Below are 12,587 nucleotides of genomic sequence, written 5' to 3' on the forward strand. Positions count from 1 at the left end.
TAGCTGTTGAGTGTACTGAACCTTTCTTTAATTCAGAGCCATGATTGGTTCTAAAATTCAACTCATTCTCAATTCAATTCATTCTCTGTCAACTCGAGTATTATTTTATCTTTATCAGTCACCGAATGTTGAATAAAGATAAAAGCTACTTGGAGTTGACAGTCAAGTTTTGGAACGCACCCATTCAGAGTAAACCAGAATAAACATCGGTATTATCGGTAATAGTTGATAAAGATGAACCAAGCGAATGTCGAGAATCTAGTAAATAAATTGAGATACAATGTCAAGCCACGTCGAAAGTTTCGAAATCCCGACGGTCCGGAGGGACGACTTCTTAAATTTCAGAAAACCCTGACGGCATTGATTAAATACGAGCGACTCGAGTTAAATTATCCGAGAGCCGACGAGACCAGAGGTTATGTTGACCAGGCATGTGCATTGACTTGATATATTTGCATTATTTGTATTATTTAAAAGACAGACACGTGTTTATTATAACGAAGACATGTTTCTTGTTCAATGAATTCAAAGAGCATGACCGATTATGATCGCATTCATTAATTTTTAACTTGTTGCGACTTACACTCGATATATATCTCACTCTAAATCTTGTATATTGTTGTCTTATTAACAACTTTAACTTAAGCCAATCAAATTCAATATTAAAAACCTAATAATGACATTTTATTTTATAGTTGATATTTGAGGCGATACGCCATGGATCTACACACAAGGAAACGATGGACTTGGCAAATTTTTGGTTACTTGAGAAGCAGCTGGTGCACAAACTATTTAAAGTTCTTGTACCGAGATATCAGAATTATACCACCTCGTTCACAAAACTTCACAAAGCACCAAACATATATCCTACAATTCACTATGATAGGGCAATTTTAGAACTTAGAGGTACAAAATTTACTCTAAAAATTCTTATATAAATAAACTAAATAAAAATTTTATTTACTTATATGATTACATTCTTTTTTTTTAGGTAACATATACCCAAGTGTAGAACAGTACAATCCATATGAACAAAATTTACTTCATAATTTACTGCTCAATGCAGCAAAAAAAGAATTTAGAATGGAAAAATATAAAGAAATTGCGGACAATATAAAACAATAGAGATGGAAGGCAAGGAGTGGAAAAAAATATTCTGTAAAGAATGCTCTTGTATAAAATGTGTTTAGTGCTTTATATTATTAAAATAAAAGAATATAAAATTCACATTTACATAATATATTTTTTTCTTACTTTGTGTGTGTGAAAGAACTTAATGGATAATGTTCTTTGAATTCTTCGAGATGTTTCTCCATTAGATTCATTTGTTTTCTAATATGATCAGGGATTTCTTTGTACACATCCGTAAACAGATTTCTCCAATGTGGCTTAGATTTGCGTTCTGCTTCTCCAAAGGCATGAAAAATTTCTTTTTTAATAGAATCTATTAATTCTTCCTCTCTCTTTTGACACCATAATCCAAGTGACTCTAAATATAGACGAAACCTAACAAGTGGCGAATGGGTCTCCCATTCAGAAATCTCGTCGAGTGATCGATAAGCCGTGGAGTCATCTGATGTGCTATGATGTCCGATTCTAAAAGATTTTTTTACAATATGTAAAATAATTTGTTAATTAGATGAAAGTTTTGTTTTACAGAAAGAAAGTTGTTTCAGCAAGAAAGATTATCAAGATTTTAATTTATTGTAATGATTCATACTCGACATTATTTTGCTTTGAATCTTATTCTGTGTATTTTTATTAATGATTTTAATTTTAGCTATCGTATTAGTTAAAATTATATATTAATTAACATTCGTTCACCTATAAGTCATAGTTTCTATTAAAACGGGTTTCTTTTGCGTTATACAGAACTTTCTAGCACTTTTTGTAGCATAGTACATTGCGAGTACATCATTGCCATCTACTCGGATCGTGTTAATTCCATAAGCCGGGCCCTTGGCCGCGATACCATCTCCCTTAAGTTGTTCTAAGACTGGCGTAGAGATAGCATATCCATTATTTCGACTGAAATAATATGATCATTTATTTCATGAAATAAAAATAAGAATTTTTAAAAAATTACCAGAGGAAAATAACAGGACATGATAAAGTAGCAGCAAAGTTGAACGCCGCATGGGCATCGCCCTCACTCGCGGCACCTTCGCCAAAGTAACAAGCTACACATGCGTCTTTTTTGTTCAATTTAAAGGCATAGGCAGCTCCCACAGCTGCAATAATAAAGATCTTCATTTCAGCACGCTTTTTCGTTCATTAAGTATGACAATCAAAGTGAAGCAACAATCGTCGACTATTTGATAAATTTGTAAATGTTAATACCTTGTGGAAGTTGCGTTGTTAATGGAGATGAAATAGTCATAAAATTCAATTTTTTAGAACCATAGTGCACCGGCATCTGCCTGCCTTTGCTGTCATCCTCGCAGTTGCCGTAACATTGATTCATAAACTTCGCTAAAGGTTGCCCGCGATGCAGCAACACGCCTATTACATATATATCGATATACAATATTTTAGATGCGTATAATAGATGGATAACGCATAATACAATTTCATACCAGCCTCACGATACTGTGCGTAAATCGTATCTTCTAGAGTTAAAGCAGCGGCCGAGCCGATCTGCACAGCCTCTTCGCCTGTATTGGTCATGTAAAACGATATGCGACCTTGTCTATGCAATCCGTACATTATCTTATCCATAATGCTTATGGTCACCATATCGCAATACATTTTTTTCAGATATACTTCATTTAACTGTAATACAAGAATAATATTCAGTTTCCTGTGCCTTATTTCGATTCACGTTTTTAGTTTAATTTAGAATTTTATCTGTGATTAATACTAAATGAACTTAAGTCAAATAAAATTCTATTGTCCAAAATTAATTCTTTTTTATATAGAATTTTATAGACTTTTAAAGAAATATTATAAATATAAGTATATATGACAAAAATGGAAGTTATGACTTGAAAAAATATGTATCCTTAAGTTGTATGATGTGACTTTTATAACTGTGATAATAATCAAACCGTTTCGTCTTCAGGTAATTTAGTCTTCTGTGAAGCTTCCAAAATCCTATATATCGGAATAGGATCATAATTTTCTTCATTGACGAATTGAATACTATTGGTGAAGGTATTATTGATTCCCATGAATTGCGGCTCACTTGAGCTGGTACTGTAATATTTTATCTAGAAAATAAAAGATACTAATAAATATAAGAGGAACAGAGAAAAAATTAATGAAATGTTTTTCCAGTAATATATTAAGTGGTCATATCTATTTCATTCATATTTTTATTACTTATTTGTTTAATGATTCATTTACATTTTGTTATAATTATATGTAGCTACCCTGAGAGAGAGAGAGAGAGAGAGAGAGAGAGAAAAAGAAAAAATTTTTTAGATTTCTTCATATAATTTTAAAAATTTTTATATAAATTTCAGAATTTTTATGTACCTTTATAATTTCTAAAATTTATAAAATCTAAAGTTTAAGAGAAATTTTTCCAAAAATTTTTATAAATTTAAAATAAAAAATTCTTATCAAAAATTCTAAAAAATATGAAATAAGAATTTTTTTCATTAATATATCTAAAAATTTTTTATAAATAGATATAACAAAATGTACAGATATTTCAAGTAATAAAGTGACGTTAAATAATGAACAATAATTTTTTAATAATATATTTATCGATGTCAATAAGACGCATGCGTTATTAAAACATAATCTTGCTACTTCCCTAGTCAAAATGACGATGTATCAATCTTGCTATTAATCGGTTGGGATATTTATCGTAACAATTAAAATCACACAAATATTCTTACTCACGTAAAAATATAGCAATTTTGAAAAAACAAAGTCTATTCTAGAACAATAAAAAAAAAATTGCTAGTCACGCAAGTATACGAAGTAATGTTATATAGGGGAATGTGTGTCGTAAATGCATGCCAACATATGCACGAATGGCAAGTTCGACGAAAATATATTGTTATGAATTACAAGGACAAATGAGCAATTGTTTGTTTACGGGATACGTGGTGTAATACCTGTAATAGAGTGCGTCGAAAGCACAAAACATTTCGGAACAGGTTTCTCGTGATCATCTTGTGTTTGAGTCTTCTTTACGATTATTCGATGTGCATATGTAGAAGTATTACTGATAACACTAACAATAGTTATGTATGCATATCTACGTAAGCGCAAGTCACTCACACACGTAATTGTGTAAATGCGTGTTAGGTTAAGGATAAAGTGAGGTTAACATAATAATAATAATAGTGTTTATCTAACTCGTTTAAATGTTTGTTTTTTATTGTGAAAAAGATTGAAAGTATAATCTTAAAATTAAGGAATAAAAAATTATAACTGTGATGAGAAGGAGTAAAATAGGAAATCTCTAAATAAGCTCGCACGAGAACAATTATAACGTGATAGTATCAAGAAGTTAAAATAATTGAAGCTGTTTACACATCTAAATATATATATATATATATATATTTTTATTTGTTAATTAAACAAAACTTTTGAATCAAATACAAATAATAATGGATGCAATTACACAAATGGATTTATATGGATTGCTTGGTGTGGAGCCGACAGCTTCTATGCCAGAGGTTTGTACTTTTAATTTGTTTTTTAAAGATTTGGGTTTATTTACATTAAAATGTTTATGCTTTTTATAGCAAAGTAAAATATTTTATAATTAGAGAGAGAAAACTTGATGTTATTTATATTTTCAGATCAAGAAGGCATATCGCAAGAAAGCTTTGACATGCCATCCTGATAAAAACCCAGATAATCCAAGAGCCGCAGAATTATTTCAGGAACTCTCGAGAGTATTGGAAATATTGACAGATGCAAATGCCAGAGTAAGTATATCGGCATCTTTTCAAAATTCATTAACATTATCATCACCAATCATCTTTTTTCTCAGACTTCTAGAAAGTCTCGTAGATGGTCTAATTTATTAAAAATATGTTGTGAAACAAGGCAGCGTATGATCAAGCTATTGCTGCTAGGAAGCAGGCAAAAGAGCGTGTTAGACAGTTCGATGCTAAAAGAAAGAAATTGAAGGAAGACTTGGAGGCACGCGAGGAGGCTTATAAGAGGTCGTTTAGTCTTAAATCTGATACTAAATCTGACGAGGAACGAACAAAGGTATACTAGCTTAATTTTGCTAAAAATTACTTTCAGATACTTTTTAGATTGTTAATTTAGATATATAAAATATATAATCATATTCAGGCAGAAGTAAAACGATTGCAAGAGTGGTACAAACAAATAGAAGAAGAGATGATCTTTACACGAGAACTTTTTTTGAAAAAGCTCAAGAGCTCATCGGATGATTTAACATCTAATGTGGGAGACTTTCGAATAAAAATTAGATGGAAGGTGCAAGATGGTGATTTGACAAATGGCGGATATAATTATGATAATTTACATAAAATGTTTTCTAAGGTAACATCATATCTAATTTCATTTTTCAGTTTGTCTTAATTATTTTTTAAATTATTATTCTTCTACAGTATGGGGATGTAGCGGTTCTTGTTATATCATCTACAAAGAAAGGCAGCGCCATGATTGAATTTGGAGATAAAAATGCAGCAGTAAGTCCACACTTGATAAAGATACTTGATAAAAGAACAATAGCTGCAGTTAGCAGAAAAAGCAGCTTTGTAACTGTTATAAGATTCTTTAATATAATTGATTTATACATTTAGATTCAGTGAGAAATTAGGAGCAAAAACCAATAAAGACAAAAATCAAAGAATTTTACATCAGTTGTAAAATTGCTTTTTCTGCTAAATGAAGTCGATAAGACTATATATCTGAATATACAGTAAAGTTTTTTAATCAAATGTCTGTTTTAGGAAACAGCGCTTCTAGCAGAAATCGGTTTAGCCAAGAATCCATTAACGTTGCGTGGTCTATGGGATACACAAAAACATTCAACTGGTGCTGCAAATAGCGCAAATTCTAATATTGAAAAACTTATATTTCCTGCAACCACATGTTTAAATAGCACGCCATGTGCCTCTGTCAGTTTTTCTTCTGCTCCTGATATATTCGTATGTATTATTTACATTATAGCGATTACTGTTGCAACAAATCTTATTTTTGATCTTATTTTTTAATATTTTCTACATTATATAAACGCAGCAGACAAGGATGTCGGACGCTGAACTTGAAAGTTCTGTATTAGCTAATCTAAGGAGAGCAGAAGAGCGCAAACGGCTTATAGAGGAATTGAAAGCACAGGAAGAAACTTAATCCTGGTATTGCGAGAATTTATAGCCGTTCATGTATTTATTTTTTCTATGTGAGAAATATATTCATAATAAAAAAATATTTATTCTTAATGTTTAATTTTATTTAATTCATCAGGTGTAAAACGCAATACTGTTGAAATGGCATTTAACATGTGCCGTTTGCTCGATACATCATTTGTTGTTAAATAATTTATAAATACATTCTTCAGGTATTCCAGATTAGCACCTTCTCTTGACTTGCACGCTTCCAATCTGTGATATAAATTCTGTTTTTATCAATTCTGTATGTAAAATATTTATTTTATTAGAGTTACTTTTCTCGACATTGTATTATTACCTAGTGATATGCGCCTTCAATCTTTTAATCTCTTCCTGTTGCTGTTCTTTCATATGGAGCATTTCTCTCTGTTGCTCTCTCAATGTTGCCTCTAATTCCAAAATCTTTTTCCTTGATGATGATACTTGAACCTCTTTTCTAGCTAATTCTTGAGTGTAATGTAGTATCGGAGGACTATCGTTTGCCAGTAATCCCGTTACCAAATCAGTAACCGGCTCAATGGTGTTTTCATATCTTTTCAAATGTGTTTTATTTTCTGTCGTAACAGCAGTTTCCTTATTAGGTAGTAATGCACGAAATGATGCTTTTAGGGTCACTATCTCTTTATCCTTTTCCTCTACGAGAGCCATAGATCTCTCTCTTTGTCGCAACAACTGTTGTTCTAATATGGATATTCTATTGCGATACTCATTATCTTTTTGATGCAATGTCTGCTCTAGTTTCGAGCGTTCTTCTTGAAATAACTAAGGATATAATTTGGTTTATTATTCTTTTAACTTAAAAAGACTAAAAATATGTTGAAACTTTCAATGAAAGCCACTATAAGATTTGAAAATTTATTACTTTTAGTATGGATTATTACAGAAATAATTACCTTTTGTTGATGCTCCAATTGTTCTTGCAAAGTCTTCTCTTTATTTAACATTTCATTGTTAATCATACGTATTCTTTCCTCCAAGTTACTGTTGTGAACTTTAAGGAGGTTTAATTGAGTTTTGTCATGATCTTTATCATGCATCAAAGACAGAGTGTGTCTTTGTTGTTGAGTACTACGGAGTACGTTAGACGACATGTTATATTTGCACATTGTTTGATGCTTGTAGTCCTCAAATTCTTGTAGAAGCGCACCATATTTCTCCTTGTAATCAGGATGCTCATCCCGCAAATCCAAACTATTCAATAGTGCTAAACATAAAACGCAAATATATTTAAATTATTTGTTCAAATATTTTTAGTCTATTTCATATTTTATCAAACATGTTAATTCACATTTTACATAGGCTGAGTCTTTCTTTTTGTTGTCAAAATCTAGCAAGCGAGTATATAAAGATTTGATCTTGGAAATAATCTCCTCCGGGTGATTACTCGACATCATAATTTCGCTGTGCTCGATATCCTGCAAAGTAGCCAATTGGTCCTTTAATTTCTGAATAGCTAATTGATCCTGTTGCCTCAGTCTATCGTAGCCTCCAACGATCTCGGAGAGTTCAGCTAATCGCGCTTCTAACCCAGCCACTCTCGTCTCATGTATGATTACCGATCCTCTTGCTTGCTGTTCCGCAGCGGCAGCTCTTTTTTGCTCCTACATCAAAACGTATTGCTTAACTTGTTATATCCAACAATAGTTTTCGCGTAACGTGCTTAACAATTCTCGGCAGATTTTACTTCACGAATTGCATTCAAATGTTGCTTTTTCATCACAGCCATCTCGGCTTGTAGAGAAAGAAGAAGAGGTGGTGTCTCTTTTGCTGCTTCTTCGGCCTGTTTGAGTTTTGTTTTGGTAATTTCTAACTCAGCTTCGAGAATCTTGCATTGCGTCTTATTCGCAAGATGAGTCTTCAATTGCCCTTCCAGCTGTTCCTTGCTGCGTTGCTCGTCATATAATAATTTCTGTAGTTCTCTGCAAGAATCATGGATATACTTTATACAAATTTATGAAAATATTGTTAATTTTCATATTCATATGGATACTTCGCGAATGGTATAATTTTATATAATTATAGAAAATTAAATCACTACTTTATCTTTTTGACGAGATCAGAATGTTCTTTTTCTCTCTCGTGCCGTTCCATGATTAATTTGCACTTTACATGTTCGATTTCAGAATGATTGATATTTTGTGCCTTCTTCAATCTGTCTTTAAGATCTTTAATTACTTTCTCACACTGCAAACATTAAGACTCAATTAAACAATTCTGATAACAGAATATATATGTCACATTTCTCATCTTACTTCGTCACGTTCGCTTCTCAATTGCTTCTTATCTATTTGAAAGTTTGCTTCCATTTTTGATTTTTCTGCCGATAGAGTAGCCAACTGATTCATCAACACATCCAATTGATTTTTTAGTTGCTCTACAGTTTCTATATCCTCAGGATCTATCTGACTGTCGCGTGTCTAAAATTGCAAGAATTATAAGAATATTAATAATGTAATACTATTGTAATACTAATAATGTAATACTATTATAAGAAAAAAAATATGATACCTGTCGTATAATAGATGTATCATTTTTAAGAACGAATAATTCACCTACTTTTGGTTTATCTGCACTGCTTGTATCTTCTGTATTTTTTGCACCAGTTTGTACGATCTTCTTATCTAAAATTAATTAATTTTGCAAATAATATATTAAATAATTCTTTTAATAATATATTCATATATTGAAATAAGTCCATACCTTGATCTTGTCTTCTTGATTTACTATTCTCATTTTGTATAATGTTCGTTTTTTCTTCAGAAGTTGCCATTGTTGATTGTTAAACGTAGATTATTGAATGTTACAATTCACACTAGTCAGCATCTGAAACAAAATTGTAGAAAAAACTCAATTTGTTATGAGATATTTTAATTTATTTCAATTTTTTTAATTATCCAGAATTATGACAATTAAAATACAATATATTAAAAAATAATATATATACAATACATATATATACATAATTTATATACAACAAAACTTTCTGTTTATTCAAACATATGTCGAGGAACAAGATAATATCGATAACCGAATGGTTCAGCTAATATGTTCACTAACAATAAGTCTCCCCTCTATGTATTTATTAGTTCTGATAATAGAAGGTGACGTTAGTTGAGCACGTTAAAAGTTTCTATTATCTGAGCTATAACTAACTATAGCGCCATAATTATAATTACGGCGAGATAAGATAATAAGAGCTTAGCTATAAATTTGGATATTTGGAACTGAACACAAATTTGTTTATATAAATGGAGTTCAGATAATTGGAGTTAGTTCAGAGATAAACAGTTGTACCATATATATATATAAATGTTCTAATAAAAAACTAATACACATTATATTTAAAAATAAATTGTTGATCACTACAATTTATGCATATATGTTAATACTTAAATAAAGCGTGTTAATTTTTACAATATATATATAGGTATAACATTATATTATATAATATTATATATGTTAACACTAATATTATATTATATTACGTATATAATATTAGTGTTAAGAATTTAATTTAATTTTGAAACAAAACTTGGTTTTGAAAATGATAATTTAGGTTAAATAAACTCATATACACTATATATTATTCGATCATTTTATTGAAAAGTATGTTATAACATAAATAGATGCTTGAATTAATCAGATGCTTCCTCATTCTCTATATTAGAGTCAGAGGTATTTTGGGAGACTATTTCCAGTGTTACAGGCCCGCTGTTCTGTATGCTAACTTCCATCTTTGCACCAAATTTACCATCTGTACAAATTTATCAAAAATAAAAAAAAAATCTTTCAACAATTCGCTTTACTGTTACAAATCTGAGCAAAATTGAAAAGACTGGAAATCATGATTTGTATTAGTCCATTATATTACCTTTGATCAATTCTGGGACATACTGTTCACGAAGCTCAGTAATAAAATTCATGTAAAAGGTTTCAGATTCTTGGGTAGGCATCGCTCTATGAAAACTTAATTTATTCCCTTTTAATACATAGTATAATGTAAACTGACTAATGCATAATATTTCATACTTCTTATCCTTTACACTGGCATTCCATTTTTTACCCTTGTCATCCTCAAAAATTTTGGCATTCAGTATCTTTCTTATACTACGACAGAGAAATTAACGATCAACTGTACACACATATGTAACTATACTCATTAATATTTTTTCATTACATATATTTCATATCTGCCACTCCATCGTCTCTCTTTATGCCAATTAACACGCACAGTCCAGTTCCAATGCTACTAATAACTTCACCGTCAACTGAAAAATCATACTTAGACCTTAACTGTCGCCATATGAGACCTTATTCAACTTATTTCTTATCTGTGTCACACATAAATCGCAAGTATTGCCAATAACATTGATTACCCAATATATTATAAACTTTTTATCACGCGGGGAATACAAATTTATATAGATTCATCTATAAATATATTGTCACGTAAGTGTCTAATTTGCAAATAATTTTACCTGAAACTGAAGCCTTTGACACTCGCTGTATTAGAGCCTTCATGTCGGAAACTACTTTATCTCCACGTCTACGAGATACTTGTTCCCACGTTAAGTTATCGCACTGATAAATATCTTTTCCTCTTAAGAGTGCATCCTAATGGTTCTTCTACTTCTTACAGTCCCCTGTAGATTTCCAATCCTATCTGATATTCTTCATAGTACCAGCGCTGCTTTGATCTTGCGATTCAGTTTTAACCTCCTCGGAGAGCAGAAGTACCAAGGTTACCAGATGTATAATATGTAAAATCGCACAAAGAGCGCACTTAAATCCCCAAAAATCACATTTTTTTCAGAAACGGCAAAATGAAGTTATAACCAATTACGTTTTGCAGTTCCGCATCCCATAGGAGCGCACCCTGAGGCTGGTATTCATAGGGTGCATTTAGAACGACAACCGCTTACTAAGCGCTGAGTGAGCTCTTTCATTTGATTGGTTTATATTTTAGAATCTAATGAAATATGCCAATCAGATAAAAGAGCGCTTAATAACGTTCTGAATGCATCCATAGGGTGTATCCAGAAGCACCACCGCTCACTGAGCGTTCACTTGAGTTTTTGTACCCGTTTGGTTTATATTTTTAGATTTAATGGAATATACCAATCAGCTGCAAGAGCTCACTGAGTGCTCAGTGCAATCGTGTTTTTGGATACATCCCTTTGGATGCACCTATAGCCGGTTCTTATTTCAAGACCGTCATAAGTAATATCTTGAGACGCTAATGCGGCTCTCTGATTGGTTCATAACATCTCAAGATTGAACTTAAGACGGTCTTGAGTAGAGTCCCTATAACAGAGTCTAGACAATACTGAAGCAATTGCTGATTGGTTCCGCCATTAACAATCAATTGACGCTATCGTTAACTAGCGACAGCCAATGGCAGGATAATCCTGAAAGAAAGCGCGGCTCTTATTGGCTGTCACTAGTTAACGATAGCGATAATTGTCGATAAAATGTTTAGAGAATCCCGCAACAACAATATAGATTAGTACTCAGCAAACAAAAGTGGATTGAAATGGATTAAAATGGATTCAGATTTTCAGAAATACGGATTCATGAATGTTAAAATAAATCTTTTTCAATCGTGAATGCATTTTTATTCATTTATAGGAATTGCATAGAGCATATCTCTATGCGTTTTAATCTAAAAATAATATTAGCATTTTCTGTACATCGTGAATATTATTCAATTCAGAATTGTGATTAGGAAGTACTGTTTTTTTAATTTAAAGTTAAATTAAAAAATAATATTAGAAGTTTCTGTGCAACGTGAATATTGTTCAATTCAACATTCTGAATATAAAATGCAGTTTTTTCAATCTAATTGAATAAAAAAAGTTTATATTTAAAAATGGACCATAAATGTTTTAAATTATTCAAAATTATAAGTAGACAATTTTTCGTTTTAATTCAATTAAGTTCAAAAAAGTTGTAACGTAAAAATAATTGAGCTATTTTGTTTGCTCCTTTCTCTTTGATTACAAGTAAAATGAATGATCGATCTGAACTCTCGTTTGCTGAGTAATTTAGAACCCCTTTTTTTCACGAATTACGTGTATTTTGAAACACGTTTCCAACCAGGATTTATAGAATAATTAATTTGTAATTGGTTTTGTATCTTTTACCTTATTTCATAACAGTTCTTTTAATTTCAGATCAATTAGCATATATCCAGCAAACGAGAATGGATTAAAATGGATTGAAATTTTTTTCTCTCCGAATGCATATTTTAAATAGCGA

The 12,587-nt window shown here is 31.2% G+C and overlaps 5 protein-coding genes across 8 annotated transcripts; 2 read left to right on the forward strand and 3 right to left on the reverse strand.

Annotated features, from left to right (window-relative positions):
• Positions 1-71: 71 nt before the first annotated feature.
• Positions 72-1,131, forward strand: LOC108752512 (39S ribosomal protein L17, mitochondrial). Its single transcript, XM_018493360.1, has 3 exons — positions 72-429; positions 696-906; positions 992-1,131. The coding sequence occupies exons 1-3, from the start codon at positions 235-237 to the stop codon at positions 1,123-1,125; spliced, it is 540 nt and encodes a 179-aa protein (XP_018348862.1). The 5' UTR covers positions 72-234; the 3' UTR covers positions 1,126-1,131.
• Positions 1,132-1,195: 64 nt separating this feature from the next.
• LOC108752604 (2-oxoisovalerate dehydrogenase subunit alpha, mitochondrial) lies at positions 1,196-4,599 on the reverse strand. The gene is made up of 8 exons (XM_018493548.1): positions 4,580-4,599; positions 4,068-4,177; positions 3,048-3,209; positions 2,577-2,772; positions 2,341-2,502; positions 2,087-2,231; positions 1,825-2,028; positions 1,196-1,596 (listed from the first exon to the last, which is right to left on the reverse strand). Exons 2-8 carry the CDS (start codon positions 4,122-4,124, stop codon positions 1,251-1,253), a joined length of 1,272 nt encoding a protein of 423 aa, XP_018349050.1. The 5' UTR covers positions 4,125-4,177; positions 4,580-4,599; the 3' UTR covers positions 1,196-1,250.
• On the forward strand, positions 4,532-6,346 carry LOC108752605 (dnaJ homolog subfamily C member 17). 3 transcript variants are annotated; one of them, XM_018493551.1, is made up of 7 exons: positions 4,532-4,634; positions 4,761-4,889; positions 5,011-5,178; positions 5,266-5,478; positions 5,547-5,627; positions 5,892-6,089; positions 6,181-6,346. In XM_018493551.1, exons 1-7 carry the CDS (start codon positions 4,566-4,568, stop codon positions 6,289-6,291), a joined length of 969 nt encoding a protein of 322 aa, XP_018349053.1. In that variant the 5' UTR covers positions 4,532-4,565; the 3' UTR covers positions 6,292-6,346. The 3 variants fall into 3 exon arrangements, with proteins under 3 accessions (XP_018349053.1, XP_018349054.1, XP_018349051.1); XM_018493552.1 differs by having other exon boundaries at positions 6,184-6,346; XM_018493549.1 differs by having other exon boundaries at positions 6,175-6,345.
• A 13-nt stretch (positions 6,347-6,359) lies between these two features.
• On the reverse strand, positions 6,360-11,186 carry LOC108752603 (GRIP and coiled-coil domain-containing protein 1). 2 transcript variants are annotated; one of them, XM_018493546.1, is made up of 10 exons: positions 10,808-11,186; positions 9,030-9,152; positions 8,838-8,950; positions 8,582-8,746; positions 8,368-8,513; positions 8,014-8,248; positions 7,618-7,930; positions 7,223-7,533; positions 6,628-7,091; positions 6,360-6,542 (listed from the first exon to the last, which is right to left on the reverse strand). In XM_018493546.1, exons 2-10 carry the CDS (start codon positions 9,097-9,099, stop codon positions 6,377-6,379), a joined length of 1,983 nt encoding a protein of 660 aa, XP_018349048.1. In that variant the 5' UTR covers positions 9,100-9,152; positions 10,808-11,186; the 3' UTR covers positions 6,360-6,376. The 2 variants fall into 2 exon arrangements, with proteins under 2 accessions (XP_018349048.1, XP_018349049.1); XM_018493547.1 differs by having other exon boundaries at positions 6,377-6,542; positions 8,886-8,950.
• LOC108752606 (D-tyrosyl-tRNA(Tyr) deacylase 1) lies at positions 9,953-10,498 on the reverse strand. Its single transcript, XM_018493553.1, has 2 exons — positions 10,201-10,498; positions 9,953-10,083 (listed from the first exon to the last, which is right to left on the reverse strand). Exons 1-2 carry the CDS (start codon positions 10,280-10,282, stop codon positions 9,965-9,967), a joined length of 201 nt encoding a protein of 66 aa, XP_018349055.1. The 5' UTR covers positions 10,283-10,498; the 3' UTR covers positions 9,953-9,964.
• Positions 11,187-12,587: the final 1,401 nt, after the last annotated feature.

The sequence above is a fragment of the Trachymyrmex septentrionalis genome, unplaced genomic scaffold, assembly GCF_001594115.1.
Source record: "Trachymyrmex septentrionalis isolate Tsep2-gDNA-1 unplaced genomic scaffold, Tsep1.0 scaffold60, whole genome shotgun sequence".
NCBI classification, from domain to species: Eukaryota; Metazoa; Arthropoda; class Insecta; order Hymenoptera; family Formicidae; genus Trachymyrmex; species Trachymyrmex septentrionalis.